The 18,779-nt window shown below is 50.9% G+C and overlaps 1 protein-coding gene across 1 annotated transcript; it reads left to right on the top strand.

The window, feature by feature from the left end:
• Nucleotides 1-3,523: 3,523 nt before the first annotated feature.
• Nucleotides 3,524-7,931, top strand: PPP1R14A (protein phosphatase 1 regulatory inhibitor subunit 14A). The gene is made up of 4 exons (XM_024132807.1): nucleotides 3,524-3,919; nucleotides 6,087-6,167; nucleotides 6,788-6,820; nucleotides 7,684-7,931. Exons 1-4 carry the CDS (start codon nucleotides 3,719-3,721, stop codon nucleotides 7,810-7,812), a joined length of 444 nt encoding a protein of 147 aa, XP_023988575.1. The 5' UTR covers nucleotides 3,524-3,718; the 3' UTR covers nucleotides 7,813-7,931.
• Nucleotides 7,932-18,779: the final 10,848 nt, after the last annotated feature.

Here is an 18,779-nt window from a genome sequence, read left to right as displayed (position 1 = left end):
CCCCATCACTCGCATTACCACCTGAGCCCTGAGCTCTGCCTCCTGTCATCATTATGGTGAGTTGTATAATTATTTCATCATATATTACAATGTAATAATAATAGAAATAAAGTGCACAATAGATGTAATGTGCTTGAATCATCCCGAAACCATCCCCCCACCCGCCCCCTGGTCCGTGGAAAAATTGTCTTCCATGAAACCGGTCCCTGGTGCCAAAAAAGTTGGGAACCGCTGCTGTAGAATATTGTGGCAAACAGATGTTGGACAGTCCCCATGTTCATGGCCTGTATAATCCCCTCAAGTGTGAGCACGACCTGGGATTTGCTTCTAACCAATTAAATATGGCAAAGGAGGTTTACATTATATTATGTAAGACTCTGTCTTCGTGGACTGAAAAGAAAGAGATTCTCCATTGCTAGCTTTGAAAGATATAAATCGTCACATTGTGAGAAGATCTATGGAGAAGGCCACATGGCAAGGAAACGTAGGTGGCCTCTAGGAGCCAGGAGCAAACCCCACTGGTAGCCAGCAAGAAAATGAAGACCTCATCCCCACAGCCTCAAGCAGATGAAAGCAGATCTTTCCTCAGTCGAGTCTCTGATGAGAGGCCCTGGCTGACCCTTGGATTGCAGCCTGGTGAGGCCCTGGAGCAGAGGACCCAGCTAAGCCATGACTGGACTGGATCCACAGAAACTATGAGATAATAAACATGTGCTGTTTTAGATGCTAAGTTTGTGCTGATTTATTACACAGCAATAAAAAACTAATATAAATACAATGTTTACTAAAGGATAGAGTAATAAAAATATCTAATTTGAAGCTTACATATATATTATTGAAACTCAACAGTATTAAAAACAAACTCAACAGTATTGCATCAATTCAGTCAGTAGACCACCAAACAATTTTTTCCTGGGGGTGGAAGGATTATTTTAATCACTGATACTGTTTAGAATTTGTCACATGGCATAATAAAAGCTTGGCCAAATTTGATCCGTTTTATTATTATTTTTAAATTCTCCACAGACAGTGCACCCCTTTTTTCCTGTACCCAAGGTGGACCACTCCTATTGCCCTCCCTTTGGTACACTACTAGTTGGAAAACAGACGGTAAATAAAACTAGTAAATTATATACAATGTGAAAAGGCAGCATTATGGATAAAACACAGAGCCAGGTAAGGGGCATGGGAGTTGCAATATGAAATAAGGTGGTCAGAGAAGAACTCACTGTACAGGTGACATTTGAGGGAGATGAAGGAGTGACCCCGGTTGACATCATTCTACGGAAGAGCTTTCCTAGACAGAGGAACAGCTAGTGCAAAGGTGCTGGCATGGGACTGTGTTTGGCAGAGCTTTGCTGGCCCCAGAACAATGGGGAGCTATGGACATTTTTTTTTAATATAACAGCTTTATTGAGATATAACTCACATACCATACAACTCACCCTTTTAATGTGTACAATCCAATGGTTTTTAGTATATTCATAGAGTTGTGTAACTATCATCATGATCAATTTTAGAAAATTGCATCATCCTCAGAAGCAACCCTTGACTCTTTAGCAGTCACTCCCCTTCCCCCAATCTTCTCAGCCACAGGCAACCACCAATCTATTTTCCGTCTCTATGGATTTGCCAATCCTGAACATGTCATGTAAATAGAATCATATGACATGTGGCCTTTTGTGTCTCGTTTCACTGACTTAGCATGTTTTCAAGGTTTATCCACGTTGTAGCATATATAAGTACCTAATTTCTTTTTATTGCCAACTAACACTCCATCATATGGACATACCACATTTATTTATCCATTCTTCAGTTGATGAGCTGGGTTGTTTCCACCTATTGGCTGCTATGAACATTCATGTACAAATTTTTGTGTGAGCATATGTTTTCAATTCTCTGGTATGTATCTAAGAATGGAATTACTTGATCGTATGGAAACTCTAAGTTTAACCTTTTAAGGAACTGCCAGACTTTTCCAAAGTGGCTACACCATTTTACATTCCCACCGTCAATGTATGAGGGTTCTGCTTCCTCCACATTCTTGCCAACACTCACTTGATATTTTCCATTTTAAAAAAATTATAGCCATCCTACTGGGTGTGAAGTGGTATTTCATTGTCATTTTGATTTGCAATTTCCTGATAACTAATGATGTTGAGCATCTTTTTGTGTACTTATTGGCTTTTGTATATCTTTTTTAGAGAAATGTCTATTCAGATCCTTTGTCTGTTTTTAAATTGGGTCATCTTATTATTGAATTACACGACTTTATTTTAGATACAAGTACCTTATCAGATATATGATTTGCAATTTTTTTCTCTCATTCTGTGGGTTGTCTCTTCACTTTCTTGATGATGTTCTTTAAAATGAAAGTTTTAAATTTTGATGATGTCCAATTTTCCTATTTTTTTTCTTTTGTTGCTTTGGTTTTGATGTCATATTTAAGAAACCATTGCCCAGGGACTTCCCTGGTGGTGCAGTGGTTAATAATCCGCCTGCCAATGCAGGGGACATGGGTTCGAGCCCTGGCCCGGGAAGATCCCACATGCCGCAGAGCAACTAAGCCCGTGTGCCACAACTACTGAAGCCCGCGCACCTAGAGCCCATGCTCCACAACAGGGGAAGCCACCGCAATGAGAAGCCCTCGCACCACAACGAAGAGTGGCCCCTGCTCACCGCAACTAGAGAAAGCCCGCGCGCAGCAGCGAAGATCCAACGCAGCGAAAAATAAATTAAAAAAAAAAAAAAAAGAAACCATTGCCTAGTTATGGATAGTCTTAAGCAGGGGAGGGACACGGCCAGATTTAAGTTTCATTTAAGTTTTGAAGTGTTATTCTTGCTGCTTTCAATTAAAGTGGGAAGACTTGTGAGGTAAGAGATTTCTCTGGTTCCCCTGGCTAAAACTGTAACCCCACCCTCACTCTATCTCTCATTTGCTGCTTCATATTTCTCCATAGAACTAATCATATTCTAATAAACTGTATAATATACTGTACTTACTTATTAGGTCACTGCCTGCCTCCACCGCAAGAATGCCGCCGACTCCATGAGGACTGGGCTTGTCTGTTTGGTTCACTGCTCTATCTCCAGTGCCTAGGGAAGTTCAGGAGGGGGAGCCTGGTGATGACCAGAGGGGCAGAGAACCCCTGGATGCTATCTGGCATGAGGAGTCTGATATGGGGGGGAGGGGTCACAGCCCAGATGTCATGATGTCAAATGAATATTTGTTGAGTAGAGTGAGTGAATATGAACGAATGAATGCATGGATGAGTGAATAAATGAAAGAAGGAACAAATGATGTACCGTTGAGTACTATGGCTTGACCTTCCCGTGCAAACAGAGTAGGTAGCACAAGGGCTCGTGCACTGTCCTTGGCAACCGCCAGAGGGCGCAGACAGGCCGGGTCCCCTAGAGCCCATCCCGGACCCGCCCCCCCGGATCCAGGCCCCGGGAGCCCCTGTCGCCCGATCGGGCCTGGGGCTCCCGGATCCCGCCCATACCTGAGCCAGGCACGGCCGCGGGCTTCACGCCGGCGCAGCGGCCAGTCCTCGCTTTGCAGGCAGGGAAACTGAGGCCCGGGGCAGCCGGGGCGGGGCCGGCCCCCCTGCGAGTCCGAGCCCCCGCCCCCGGTCGGCCCCGCCCCGGCCCATAAGAGGTCCCCTGGCCGCTAGGCGAAAGCTCACAGCGCGGCGCCGGGGCCGGGGCCAGGACCGCGATGGCAGCTCAGCGGCTGGGCAAGCGGGTGCTGAGCAAGCTGCAGGCGCCATCGCGGGCCCGGGGACCGGGAGGCAGCCCCGGGGGGCTGCAGAAGCGACACGCGCGTGTCACCGTCAAGTATGACCGGCGGGAGCTGCAGCGGCGGCTGGACGTGGAGAAGTGGATCGACGGGCGCTTGGAGGAGCTGTATTGCGGCAGGGTGAGACGGGGAGAGGTGGGGTTGCAGGGGGAGTCCCGGACCGATAGACCCCGAGCCCGGACCCCCTGCGCCTTGAGGGTCTCTGGTTGCTTGTGTTCGCTGGTGCGCGCTGGTGCAGCCTCGTTCGCACGTTAGGACGCACGCTCCTGGACTCATGGGCCTCGCCGTCCACCCTCCATGGCACTCTGCTTGTGCACACAGACAGACACTTGGGTCCAAACGCCAGGGGAGCACCAGGGGTTTAGCGTATGGGAGGTGAGGAGGCAAACGTGGGGAGCTGGAGTGGCCATATCTGGAGAAAGGGTGGGGGGAGGGGGATGTCTTAAAGCCAAACGTATACATGGTGGCAGGGGAGATACAACCACACGGAGCTGCACAGCAAAGGAAGCATCAGCATTCACAGATGTGCACAGTGACGAGCTATGGCCACTCGCAGACACAGTGACAGAAGCAGCAGCCAGGCACAGACTCTCAAGGACACAAGCTGGGGTCGCTTACGGATCAACCTATGCTACAGCCGCAGGCTCTCACAGTCACAACAGCACAGGCCACAGCCATATGCAGACACAGCACAACAACTACACCCACACAAAAGGACTCCAGTTACAGCTGTTCATAGATACACACAGCACAGGCTGTAGCAGCTCGCAGACGGTACAAGTTACAACAGCTACCCCCGGACACCCAGTGATTCAAGTAACGACCATCCATTATCTCCTCAAGGCAAAAAACGATAATCACGTGCAAACGCAATGATAGATGCTGCAGCCACGTGCAGACATAAAATACCAGAAATTATAGCTACACCCAGACAGAAAACCACGTAAGCTATGGGCACCTCCAGACATACAATGGCAGAAACTGCAGCTGCCGGTGGACACACAGGGCACAAGCTATGGCCTCCTATGCTGTCTCGGGTCTCTGCCTGAAGCCACATTTTGTACAACACACACGTGCTGTGGAGCATGGTCACAGGTACACAGACACACAGGACGACAGATGCTCCGCAGCACAGTGCGAAGGTGGGAGAAGGCATGGCCCCTCGCGGTGACATGAGGGCCCTCTGTTCTCACACATATGGGCTCACACAGGTGGACAGTTGCTAGTGGTAGGTGGCATCCTCTGAGGTTGTCCTCCAACAGTGGGCACTACAGCTAACCAGACTCTCAGGGACACAAGCTGTGGTCACTTACTGATCAGCATATGCTACAGTGACGCATGACGGTGAGACAAACACAGCTAAGCCAGAGTCACCCACTGCCCAGCCGTAGGACCATAAGCCCCTGCACAGGCCGCACGCGATGTCACACACCTCTGCACCCTCGTGCCGGCCCTGGCGCCTTGGCATCAGGCTCTGGCTCACACACAGAGACTCACACAGGCAGGTAACACGCTTACAGACCCTCCATGCCACACACAATCCCCTGACCACCCAGGCCTGAAGCCCACAATGGAGTCAGCAAGACCTTGCGTAGGGGAGGCAAAATTCTGTAGCCTATGGGATCTCTTTGCTCAGACAGCTGGGTTCTGCCCCCCACAGGGTTACTGAGCCAGCCTGCATTTGCCCTTTGCCCCAAGAGGCCATCCAAGGGTCCCCCTCTTGGCTGCTCAAAGTTGGGCTTGTGGCTTATCTCTCCCACCCACCTTGGGGGGCTTCCTGGACTTGAGGGTTGTGCTTCGGCCCTGGGGGCTGACCCAAGCCCTCCCCGCTTGGGTGACCCGGGGCAAGGGGCCACCCCCAGCAGGCTCTAGCCTGCCAGCTTCCCTCCCCTGCACCTAGCGCTTAAACTTCTCCTTGAAAGGGCAGAGCCAGCCCCTCTCCTGAATCCCAGAATCTGACATTCCAAGACTCCACCAGGCCTCTTTCCCGCTGTGGGAATAAGGGCCAAGGCGAGAGACCCGTGCCAGGCCCAAGACTCCCGAGGCCCAGGGGCCAGCATCCGAGATGGTACAGGCTCCCAGGCCCAGGCCTCTGTCAACCCATCTGTCACCCCTCCCCCCAACACCCAGATGTCCCGCCTTGGTGGTGCTGTCCCTGACTGCCACATTATTGCTCCAGAACCCGACAGCTGGGCCCCGGGGCCTCCGGGGCTCCTCCAGGGACCTGGACAGAGGCGGGGGAGGGAGGGGAAAGGGACCCTGACGCCCCTCCCTCTCCACCTTTTAGGAGGCAGACATGCCCGATGAGGTCAACATCGATGAATTGTTGGAATTAGAGAGTGAAGAGGAGAGAAGCCGGAAAATCCAGGTAGCTGGAAGGGAAAGCCGCCCCCAGCCCCCTACCCTGCACCTCCCTACAAATCATATCAATAGTTAACGTGTTTCTTGAGCACTTCCTAAGTGCCAGGCACTGTTTCAATTGCTTTACACTTAGTAACTCATTTAATCTTCACAAAACCCTCTGAAGGGTTTATTATCTCCGTTTCACTATTATCACTATTATCATCTCTGCTTTCCACTTGAGGAAAATGAGGCCCAGCGAGATCTAATCACTTGCCCAGGGTCACATAGCTCAGAAGGCTCATAGCTGGGAGTCAGAGCCAGGCAGCCTGGACGCAGTGTCCTTGCTCTTCCGACCTGTGCTCTCCTAGAGGCAGGAAATGCTGTGTGCCCTTCTGGCCCTCTCTGGATCTAGCGCTGGTCTTGGTGCTGAGTTTCTTGACTCAACTCTGCCCCCGGTTGCTCTATAAGATGCTCGGGCCTTGTTCCTCCCTTGAAGCCACATGGGAAGTCCACCTGGAGTCTGACTGCCATTTGTCTTGCTGCCTTGGGGCTTTGTTGGGAAATGGAAGGGGCTGGCGGGGCATATGTTTTAGTCATTTACTATTTTCTTTTCTTTTCTTTTCTTTTTTGTGGGGGGTTGTTTAGGGACTCCTAAAGTCGTGCACAAACCCCACAGAGGTAAGTTTTCCATCCCCCATTCCAGGCCCTGTTGTGCCCCCTGCACCTTGACTGGGGGCTGGTGGGTAGTCTCCGGGGAGGAGGGAAGAGCTGGCTGTGCCCAGGACCAGCAGAGGTAACTCTGGGAGCCCTGCCTCTCCCACGGCTGTTTTCTCATCTCCGGTGGCGTCTTTTGTCTTCCTCACTCCTGTCCCCTCTCTTCCCGTCCTCCCCCGGGCTCCATTATCGCCTCCCTGCTGACACGCTGCCCCATCTGTCTCCTATTTTTGCCTCTGCTGTGTGCCGTCGGCCTCGGTACTGCCTCCACCGCCCTGGGGCTCCCTTCCCCACCTCTCAGGGGCCCCCCCCATTCTTCCAGGCCCTGAGCGGCCTAGCCCCTCCCACTTCCTTCCCTGCTTTAAAAGGGAAAAATATTCATGTTTCTCTAACCAGCTCTGGGCTGCCTGAGCGACAAACGTCATTGTGTGTCTGTCGGCCCTGGAGCCAGCTTAGCCCTCTGTCCCTGGGGACCCTCCTGATAATCTCTTGGCTCGAGAAATATCTCCATGTCTCTCTGTGGCTCTGTTTCTTTTTCTGTCCCTTCGTTTCTCCCTCTGTCTCTATCTCTGCATCTCTCTCTGTCTCTGCATCTATGTCTTGGTTTCTGTCTACGGGTCTCTGTCTCTCTCCATCTCTCTCTCCCTGTTCCCCCCACCCCGGCATGTTCTTCTCCATCTGTAGCCTCTACCCCTCATTAACTCCACCTCCATCCCCTCTCACTGACCAGGAAGCAGGAAATAGAGGGGCCCAGGTCAGAAGGGATGGTCTGGTCAGGGGGTGCCCCCACCCCTCCCGTGTTCTCAGCACCCTCGCCTTGTCCTCAGGACTTCGTCCAGGAGCTGCTGGTGAAGCTGCGAGGCCTCCACAAGCAGCCAGGCCTCCGCCAGCCCAGCCCCTCCGGTGACGGCAGCCTGAGCCCCCTCCAGGACCGAGCCCGGACCGCGCGGCCCTGACCCTCTCTGGCCTCTGTGACCCCCCCCGCCTCCATCTCCCCCCAGTGCCATCCTGGCTTGTTTATAAGTTGTATTTAATGGTCCTGTAACAATAACACTGCGTGCCTGTTTTTCTTCTCCCTGGTTACTGTGGGCTTCTCTGAGCTCCTCCCCGCACCTCCCTCTCTCCTGCTGCGTCTCCTCATGTCCCAGCACCCGCAGCTGGCCCGGGCAGATGGAGAATCACTCCTCAGCCAGGGAGCATGAGAACAGGCCCTGCTGACCTTGCACACCTGGGACTCACATCCTCTCCTCACCTCCCCCAGCCTTGGCCCAGTCCCAGCCAGCAGGGCCTCAGTGTGTGGGTGGCACAGGGGGTCTCCTGTAGGGAGGACCACCTGTGGTCCCTGGGCCACAGGAGATGCACAGGACTGAATGTGCCTGATGTGACCACAGTGCACTGGGAACAAACGTCTCCATAGATTTTATTGGGCACCTATTGTATGCTTACTCTGGCCATTAGTTTTGAGGCCACAAAGATGGCAGAAGATGTCTCTGGCATCAAGGTGCTCACACCGTGGTGGGGAAGAAGGGCCTGTGGGCAGGGGATTCGAACAAAGTGTGCTGCATGGTCCAAGATACTTGGGAGCCCACGGAGTGGGAGGAGCTGTTCACTCTTGGGGTGGTGAAGAAATCTAGGAGTGCTTCCTGAAGAAAGTGACTTTTAGGCAGGGCTTTGAAGGATGCATAGGAGTTCGTGTGAAATGGGTACCCATATCAGAGGACTCTGAACTGGTGGGAGGAGGGATTGCTATTGGGGCTGAGCCAGGGAAGATACCAAATATTGGCAGGCCCATCTACCAGTCAGGATGGGCAAGTCCCCCAGAGCTGGATCAGGGAAGCCCCCTGGGCTGGGGCATGCTCATGCTGGGGAAGGGAGGGCCCTGAACGGTCTCAGGGGAAGGGCAAGGGTATCAGAAGTGGGTAGTGGTTATCTACCAAAGACTGTGGAAGTGTTTCATTATTTTAACCATAGCAGTCCCAGCTGTGTACAGTCAGGAGATGGGGTGGGATTGTGGCTGTGCTTAGGACTGGGGCCAGGCCAGAACTGGGGAATCTTCCCCCAAGGGCATAGCACATCTCCCGTCTCACTTCTACTGCCTAAAACTGGAGCCCCGACCCCCATGCCCATCCAGTGCCACCCAGCATCCCTGCCAGGATCAGACACCCATCCCAGGGGTCTCAGCTCTAGTCTGGCAGGAAGAGAAGCTGACCCCGAAGAAGAGGGGTATCCAGGAGCACCTGGTCTGTCCAGCCCTTCAGGTGACCTTGCTGTCCCTGTGCAGACAGACCTCAGGCTTCCAGTGCCCCCTCCCCTCCACACAAGTGGATAGAGAGTGTAATGGAGGAATCCCTCTTCCTTGCATCCAAGCAAAGTCTTGGGTGTGCCATGTGTTGAGCCTCTCAGTTTCCTCATCTGGAAAATGGGGACTTCACAGATGATGAAACTGAGGCCCAGATTAGTGATGACACTTGCCCAAAATCACTCATCTGGGAAGTTGCAGTGGGTTTTAATCACAGGCATTATGACTCCAGAACCCAAATATTTCTACACTACAGTGCCCCTATAAGCCATAGCTTTAGCACAGATTGCAATTCTTCAGTGGCAAGAAGAGGTGGACTAATTCATACTAAGGTGTTAGTGACTGCTGACAGCTCTCTGAGATAGCCTGTCTAAAGGGCAATATAATTTGTCTGAGAACAAGGCTACAACAAAAGGATCGGGAAGCAGTATACCATGGTGGGTAAGAGCATGGACTCCGGGGTTAGTGCCTGGATTCAAATGCCATCTGTCCTACTCCCTAGCTGTGTGGTCTTGAGCAAGTCACTTAACCTCTCTGTGCCTCAAGTTTCCATATCTGGAAAATGATTATAATTGTACCTACTTTCCAGGGTGGTTGTGAGGTTTAAATGCATAGATTGTAGACCAGTGCCAGGCACATAATAAGCATTATCATCAACCTTATCATTGTAGGGAGACTCTGGACCATTAGCTCCTTACAGCCACCATCCCTGGCCAGCAAGATGTCCCTTAGGAACACTGAATCACAGGCGCTCTGTTAAGGAAAAGTCACAAAGGACACAGCGTACCTGACCCACCACCCTTGCATAATTGCCACACTCACCTCCTCACGCTGCCTCCCAGGGTCTGTGATCTTGTTTCCCACTTAGCAGCCAAATAGTGCTTTTTCTCACTCACTTTATTTTTTATTTATTTATTTTTTGGCTGTGCTGCACGGCTTGCAGGATCTTAGTTCCCCCAACCAGGGGTCGAACCCACGGCCCCTGCAGTGAAAGCACAGAGTACTCACCACTAGACCTCCAGGGAAGGCCCTCTCACTTTTGTCTCCATCCACCCTGCTCCCTCCATGGGCTTCCTTTGGCTTCAGATGAGAAACCAAAGTCTCCCCCTACACGCTCCACCCCCCCCCAACCTGTCATCCTTCATCTCTCTCCTCTCCCTCACCTGCACTCCCCCCCTAACCCCCCTCACTCCCACGAGACTCTTCCCCTCCTGGACCCTCGGATGTTTCTCTGCCCGGAGTACTCCGCCCAAGTGAGGGATCATCATTTAGATGTAATTCCAGACAGGTGTCCTTGAGCCCCTTATGTAAGGAGCCACTCTCTGTCACTATCCTGTCACAATAATTAATTTTCTCCACGAATTTATTACACCCTGAAATTATGCATTAGTTTACTTTATTGTCTGTCTACCCTCCCCCCACCTTCAGAATATTAGCTCCTTAGGCACGGCTGTATTCCTAACGTCCGGAGCAGCGCCTGGCACACAGCGGGTCCTGGCCCAATGACAGTGCCGCGTTCTCCGCGCACAGTAACCCTCTTCGACTAGAAGTGAAGCCTTAGCGCCCCTTCGTGGCTATGCGGGTTGTTTTAAACTACACCCCAACTGTCTACTCCAGGGCTGGTCGACTGGCATTTAATTAAGAGCTGGCTCCAGAAGTAGCTACAGCAAAGCACTCGCTCATCTTAGATCAACACCAGAGACTCTGCTAATCAGAATGATAAACATCAGAAATTGTGTTGCATTGATGATATGATTGGTATTCACAATTGGCTAAAACGTTTTAGAACGTTTTAGAAATAAATACTTCAGGGCTTCCCTGGTGGCGCAGTGGTTGAGAGTCCGCCTGCCGATGCAGGGGACGCGGGTTCGTGCTCCGGTCCGGGAAGATCCCACATGCCGCGAAAAAAACAAAAAAACAAAAAAAACCACAAAAAACTAAAATAAAAAGAACGATATTTCCTTAATATCTTATAATACACACCCCATGTTCAAATATCCCAGTTATCTCAGAAATGTCTTTTTAAGTTGGTTTGTTCAAATCAGGATCTATACAAGATCCACATGTTGTGTTTTTAATCTACAGGGGTTCTCAACCTGGGGTCCTGGGACCTCCACCTGGTCCAGAGTTCTTGACGCCTATCACCATTGGTGGGAAAAAACTGACATCTATGTTTTCACTAACCTCTAATGACATTTGATATTTTTGTCAATTAAGAATTTTGGCAACAAATCACAGTATTATTGCCAGAACCTATGACCTTGTCACCCAAATAAATCACAGATGTTTTATAGCACATTACAGTTGTTGCAGATCTCTTGAAACATTGGTTTTACTCATCACCGCTTAGAAATTATGGTAGTTATTGAATCTGCAGCCAGATCTTATTCTTTAATGTATTAATAAAGAAGCACATATATTACTGTATCACAATTATTATTATTTTTTGCTAACTGTATATTAATGCAATGAGTTTCCTCTGTAACCCTCTGGATTTTATGCTTTTATAAATTTGATTCTGGAAAGGGCCCCATGGGCTTTGCTAGATGTTCAGGTACAAACAGGTCTCCGGCATGCAAAAGCTTAAAACAACACTCGCTAACAGGCCCTTTGTCTTTAAAGCCACTTATTTTGTTGAAAAACCCAGGTCATGCAACCCCATTTTAAAAAAAAGTTAATTAATTTATTTACTTTTGGCTGCGTTTGGGTCTTCGTTGCTGCACGCGGGCTTTCTCTAGTTGCTTCGAGCAGGGGTTACTCTTTGTTGCAGTGGGCGGGCTTCTCATTGCGGTGGCCTCTCTTGTTGCAGAGCACTGGCTCTAGGAGCACAGGCTTCAGTAGTTGTGGTGCACGGGTTCAGTAGTTGTGGCTCACGGGCTTAGTAGCTCTGTGGCATGTGGGATCTTCCCGGACCAGGGATCGAACCCGTGTCCCCTGCACTGGCAGGCGGGTTCTTAACCACTGCGCCACCAGGGAAGTCACCCACACTTTCTTCTATTAACTTTGTAGATTTACCTTTCACATGTGGGTCTTTGATGGAGCTGGAGCTTCAGATGTCATTCCCAGAGCTGACCGCCCATCCAGTAGAACCCAAGTCCCCTTTTCCAGTTAGGGATGCCTCCTGAGAGGGGACAGGGTGGGTGCTGGGCTCACTAGGGCCATGGGGATCACGGTCTCTTCCATTTTCCACCTGGCTCCCCACTAACTCCTAACATAGTCCTCACATCCAGGTAGATGCTCCTTCGACCTCCCCCAGCCTCCCCATGCCCCCCCACCACCTCTCTGCCAGGGATCCGGTCCTCTGCCCAACCCCGGCCCCTCCAGCCACCTTGGCCCTCGGCATGACCATGCCTGATAAACACAGCCCCTCCAATCTCAGTTTCATGCTTCTCGCTCTCTATCCGCCTTCTCCCCTCTCTCAACTCCCTCCCTCCAGTCCCCCAACCCTGACAGGACCTACGGCCCCATCGATCCCCCTCCCCTTTCACTGTCCTTCAGCCCTGCAAGTCTGTGGTCACTCACCAGAGTGGCTCCCTTGGATCCCCCCTCAACTCCCTCTCTTTATTATTCTCACTTGGGAAACCCCCAATCTGGCTAAATCAAACTTGGCCTCCACTCCATGCCTCTGTCCTCTTCTAAGAGCTCAAAACTTTGAGTTCCTGACTGGCCCCTCAAGGTGTCTTCGGTGCATCCTCTCTCTTTTCCCCCATCTCTGCTCCCAGCTCATTTCACTGAAGCCACAGGAGAGAATGTCCTCAATCTCCCACCTCCTGGCGTCTGCTCCGCACGTCTCCTCCTCCTGATACGGATCAAGCCTCACTAAGGCTGACCCTCCACTTGGAGACTCGCTTGTTTCCTCTTGTCTCCATCACTGCTCCAGCAACGCTCCCCTCTCCCCTGCATCGTCACCTTCCTGATCATTCCCGCTGGCATACAGATGTATTGGAACTCCTTCCATCTTAAAACAAAACAGAAGACAAAACTCTTTGACCTCCTCCAGCCACAGCCCTGTTTCTTGGTTCCCCTTTACAGCAACTTTTCTCACCAGAGATGTCTCCAATTCTCTTCTACGCTCTTTCCAATCAAACGTTCACATTCCACTCCTCCTCCATCCCCTGCTCCACGGAAGTGCTCTTGTTAGGGTCCCCCGGGTGCTAATCTAAGTCACATTTCAGTTGTCGTCTCACTTGACCCGTCCGCCGTCATCGTTCCCCGTCTCCTTTCCTCCTGAGACACCGGCCACCCTCTCCTGGTCTTCTCTAGCCTCCCTGCCGACTCCCTCTCAGCGGCTCCCCCCGGTTCCTCCTTACCTTCTGGATCTGGTACTGATGGTCACCTCTAGGTCTCCACCTTGGTCCTCTTCTCTCCCTGGAGAGCTCATCCAGTCTCACTTTATGCACCCAAATTTCTCTCTTTAACCCAACCTCCGGACTTACCCAGCAGCCTCCCTTGGATGCCCGACGTACATCTCAAACTCAAGGCTTCTGCTTCTGAAGCTGAGCTCCTGGGGTCTCCCAAGCCTGCCCCTCTGGCTCCAGCCCCATCTCGGTGCTGGCGCCTCCATCCCTCCAGCTGCTCAGGCCATGGGCCTTCGAGTTCTCCTTGACACTCCACAGACTCTTCCCCTTGTGCTCCATAAATTATCCATCCACAAATTCTGCCCACTCTGCTGTAGTAGGCAGAATAATGGCGCCCCAAAGCTACCGGTTCTAATCCCTTATAGGGAAAAGAGTCTTTGCAGATGTGATGAAGTTAAGGATCTTGAGATGGGAAGAATATCTTGGATTATCCAGGTGGGCCCTAAATACCATCACTTATAAGGATCTTATGGGATAAAAGCAGAGGGAGAGAAGCACACACACAGAGGACGAGGTGAGGTGAAGATGGAACCTTGAAGATCGGAGTGATGAGGCCACAAGCCAAGGAGCATCAGCAGGCCACCAGAAGCTGGAAGAGGCAAAGAATGGATATTCCCTTCCAGCCTCCAGAGGCGGTGTGGCCCTGCTGACACCTTGATTTCAACTCAGTGATACTGATTTCTGACTTCTGGCCTCCAGAACTGTGAGAGCATACATTTCTGGGGGCTTTTTGTTTTGTTTTGTTTTTAAATTTTTATCGGAGTATAGTGGATTTAAAACGTTGTGTTAGCTTCTACTGTACAGCAAAGTGAATCAGTTATACATACACATGTATCTACTCCTTTTTAGATTCTCTTCCCATATAAGCCATTAAGAGTATTGAATAGGGTTCCCTGTGCTATGCAGTAGGTCCTTATTAGCGATCTATTTTATACATAGTAGTGTGTATATGTCAATCCCAATCTCCCAATTTTTCCCTCCCCTCCTTTTCCCCCTGCTACACATAAGTTTGTTTTCTACATCTGTGAGTCTGTTTCTGTTTTGTAAATTTGTTCATTTGTACCATTTTTAAAAAATTCCACATATAAGTGATATCCCATGATATTTGTTTTTCCCTCTCTGACTTCACTCAGTATGGCAATCTCTAGGTCCATCCACGTTGCTGCAAATGACATTATTTCGTTCTTTTTTATGGCTGAGTAATATTTCATTGTATATGTGTACCACACCTTTTTTATCCATGCCTCTGTCGAATTTCTGTTGTTTTAAGCTGACAAGTTCATGGTCATTTGGTACAGCAGCTGCATTCTGTTGCCTCTCATAACCTCTTGCCCTGACCCTGGCCCCATCCTCCCACCCCAGCCATCTCAGCCCCCTCCCAGGTCTCCTGCCTCCTACCTTGTCCCCACAGTCTGGTCCACACTTGCAGCCATGAGGATCTTTCTAAAACAGAAGGAGATGGGGACTTCCCTGGTGGTTCAGTGGTTAAGAATCTGCCTTCCAATTCAGGGGACACAGGTTCAATCCCTGGTCCCACATGCCACGGGACAACTAAGCCCACGTGCCACAACTAGAGAGAAGCCTGCGCACCACGTGCCGCAACGAAGATCCCGTGTGCTGCAACTAAGACCCAACGCAGTCAAATAAATAAATATTGAAAAAAAAAAAACAGAAGGAGAGCATGCTGAAAATGATCCACTGTCTCCCCCCTACCCTCAGAATCAAACCCAAACTCCTTACCCGAGGTTTTATGGTCCTACCTGACATGGTCTCACCTTATCCCCGGTCTCAGGATTGTTGCGAGGGTCACGTGAGTGTACACGTAAACGCAGTGCCTAGCAGAGGTAAGAGTGTCCATCAGGGCAGCACAGAGGGTGCTTTGGGTCAGCAAACCTGAGTCCAAGTCCAGACTTCATGATTTCTTTGTGATCTCCAGGCAGGGACCACACCTCTCTGGGCTGTTGAGATTATGTATGTAAAACCCTCAGCCCGGGCGTGGCACACAGTAGGTGTTCAGCCACAGCAACTGATGATGTGAGGATCACAGACAATATTTATTGTGTGCTAAAGTGTGCCAAGCACTAAGGGCTCTACATGGACCCAAAGCATCCTCACCACGAACCTGTGAGGTTGGAACCATTACTCCCATTTTGCAGATGAGAAAACCAAAGTACCAAAAAGTTCCAGCAGAGCTACTGGGGAAACAGGAAGGTGGTCTGCGGAGCCCACACTCCACCACCGTCTCTAAGGCCTCTGTTGCAACCCCCTCCCCTCACCCCTCCCCACCTGAGAGCTTGAGAACCATCCCTTCAATTGCATTTTGTTTCTTCTTTCTGCCTTTGTGCCCAAACACAAACCATGATTCTCAGGGCTTTGCAGTCATTAGAAAGGCTTGGCGGCTGCCTTCTGAGACCTGGGATTCTGGGATCTGCCTTCAGGGATGCTGGATCCCTGGGACTGGGGGGCGGGAGGGTGGGTAGGGTTGGCATTTTCATGGAGGGCCTGAGCAGATTCTGACACAGGAAGTCAGCAACCCCCCTCAGAGTAACACAGGGAGGTGGCCTGTGGTTTAGCTTCTGAGTGAGACCGGGGTTCAAATCCCAGCTGTCCCCGCCATGATAGGTGGGGACTTTTGGCGAGGGTATTGTCTATATGAGCCCAAGTTGCCTTGTCTGACTCTGAGGTGGAGAGTCCTGCTTCCTGAGTGCGTGCGGTCTGTGTGATAGTGACATAAGACCTGTAAAAAGCTCAGGAGCCGTGTTGACACACAGGAGGAGCTAAGTCAATGGGACCTTATGTATTGTTGTTATTATTATTAATTGTTATTGCTGTTGCCCTGGCATTGTGTGACCACCTCCCCCCAGCCTCAGGTCCTCTGTACCTCAGTATCCTCATCTGGGTAGGAGACTTCAGAGGGTCATGTCTGAACACCCCAAGGGCAGCTTAGGGGAGGGCTGTATCCTCTGAAGAATAGCGGGGAAGAGAGGGGTCAGGGGGGCTTAGCAAGTGTCTCCCTCGGAGGCCCAAGCTGGGCCCTCAGGGGTCTGGGGCAGAGAGGGTCTCCTATTGATTCCACAGGAGCCTCTGGGGGGAGGGGCTCAGACCGTGGTGACCAGGTCCTGGGCAGGGTCTGAGGCTCATAGTGGGGGCACCAGTGTCTCCACTGGCTGGTCCCACTGGCCCCACAATGTCCCTCCGGGATCCGAGGCTTCACGAAGTCTGTCTGGACAAAGACTGAGGCCACAGTGCCCTCTGGTGGCCAAACCTTTGCGTTCCAGGTTAGAAGACGAGAACAAATGTTGGGAATTGTTTGTTCCCAAGACTTGGGTGACAGGTAGATCAGGCGTCAGAGCCCCAAGAGGTCAGAACAGGGACTTGCCCTGTGTCTGGAGAGGTCAGGGGGTCAGGACTTGAAAAGGCTCCCCTGAAACTTCCTTCAAGGAGCCCTCCCTTCAAGGAGCCCTCCCTGACCCCCAGGCTGGGTTAGGAGTCTCCTCTGGGCTCCCATAGCCCCGAGTACCTCCTCTATCCCAGCCCTGCCTTCTGCCCTGGCTTCCCCCACCCTTGGCTGTCATTGTGTGATGGTGGGTCTTTTACCCCACTGGCTGTGAGCTTAGGGCCCTGCCCGGGGCAGAGCCATCAGACACATCATTGGTGTGTCCCCAGCATGCCCACACAGGGCTGGGGACAATGATACTCTATAGAAATGAGTGAATATGCCTCTTAACATCTCCCTTCTCTTTGCCTTGAAGCTTTAGCTCCAGACCCTCTGCTGGGAAGTTTTCCTTAATACAACACCCCCCCCACCACCGCCGAGTCCCCTTCAGATGGTCCAAGTGTGTGGGAGGGCACAGCCTGGAGCCCACATGACTCCCTCTCCCTGCTGCTTGCACTCTGCAGAGCCAGACAATGGGGAGAGACATGGAGGATAATGACTAATTGATTCATTTATTTATTCAACAAATAATTGTTGAGCACCTGCTATTTTTCAGGCCCTGTTCTAAGCACTGGGGAGACAGCAGTGGAATGAACAACAATCTCTGCCTCATAGAGCTGGTAGTCAAAGGAGTGGAGACAGGCACTCAATCAAGTAACTAAATAGGCCTACAACATGATGACGAGTTATGGTAAGTGTTGGGAGAAGGAGAAAGCTTTTAAGAGGACAGAGAGATTCTGGGGGATGCCATCTTAGCTGAGGTTGTCTCTGAGAAGGTGACATTCAGAAACCTGAATAAAGTGAGAGTTGGAGCCATGCAGGTGTCTGGGGGAGGAGCATTCTAGGCAGTGAGAACAGCAAGTGCAAAGGTCCTGTGGCTGAAGTGGGACTGGAACGTTCCAGGAACAGGGAGGAGGCCAGTGCGGCTGGAGCAAAGTTAGCCAAGGGAAGGAAGAAGGGCGATGAGATCAGAAGTGTGATGGGGGTTGGAAACGGGTTTGAGTAGGGCCTAGAGGGCATAGTGAAGACTTCGAATTTTATTCTAAGTGTGAAAGAAGGGACTTCCCTGGTGGTGCAGTGGTTAAGACTCTGCTCTCCCAATGCAGGGGACCCAGGTTTGATCCCTGGTCAGGGAACTAGATCTCCCATGTATGCCGCAACTAAGAATTCTCATGTCACCACTAAAGAGCCCTCGAGCTGCGACTAAGCAGCCCACCTGCTGCAACTAAGAACCAGAGCAACCAAATAAATAAATAAATATTTTTTTTAAAAGTGTGAAAGAAGCCACTGGAGGTTTTGAGCCAGAGCGCATTGTGATGCCAGCTCTTTTAAGCATCTCACTCTGGCTGCCCTGGAGAGAATAGAAATGGACTGTCCAAGGGGGGGAGCAAAAGGGGAGCAGTACCAGGATGGAGGCTGTGAAGGGAGAAGAGTGGGTGGATTCTGGATCTATTTTGTGAATGTGGAGATAACCGCATTTGCTGATGGGTTTGGGGGTGTGTGTGAAAATGAAGAGTCAAGGATGACTGATTGCACTTAGAACAAAATCCATTTTCTTTATAACGGCCTACAAGGCCCTACATGATCTGGATCCTTGCTGTCTCCCTAATATTTTCTCCCTCCCCGCCTCCCCCCACTCACTCTGCTCGTTACACCAGCTTTCCCACTGATCTTTGAACTTGCCAAGCTTTTCCTCCTTCCCCTCCCATTGCATGGTGGCAGCTTCTCGGGTCTCAGCTCAAATGTCACCTCCTCAGAGCAGCCACTTTCTTTATAATACTTATCACTTTCTAAAATGATCAGTTTATTTGTTTGTTTATCATCTTTTTT

Source organism: Physeter macrocephalus, chromosome 17 (assembly GCF_002837175.3).
Source record: "Physeter macrocephalus isolate SW-GA chromosome 17, ASM283717v5, whole genome shotgun sequence".
Taxonomy (NCBI): Eukaryota; Metazoa; Chordata; class Mammalia; order Artiodactyla; family Physeteridae; genus Physeter; species Physeter macrocephalus.
This window is presented reverse-complemented; position numbering and strand designations above follow the sequence as displayed.

Bases quoted from the DNA above. Each gene is read 5' to 3' on its own strand.
- PPP1R14A (XM_024132807.1), top strand. From the start codon at position 3,719: ATGGCAGCTCAGCGGCTGGGCAAGCGGGTGCTGAGCAAGCTGCAGGCG. The intron at 6,168-6,787 runs GTAGCTGGAAGG...GGGGTTGTTTAG, and splicing joins AGAGAAGCCGGAAAATCCAG to GGACTCCTAAAGTCGTGCAC. The intron at 6,821-7,683 runs GTAAGTTTTCCA...CCTTGTCCTCAG, and splicing joins CGTGCACAAACCCCACAGAG to GACTTCGTCCAGGAGCTGCT.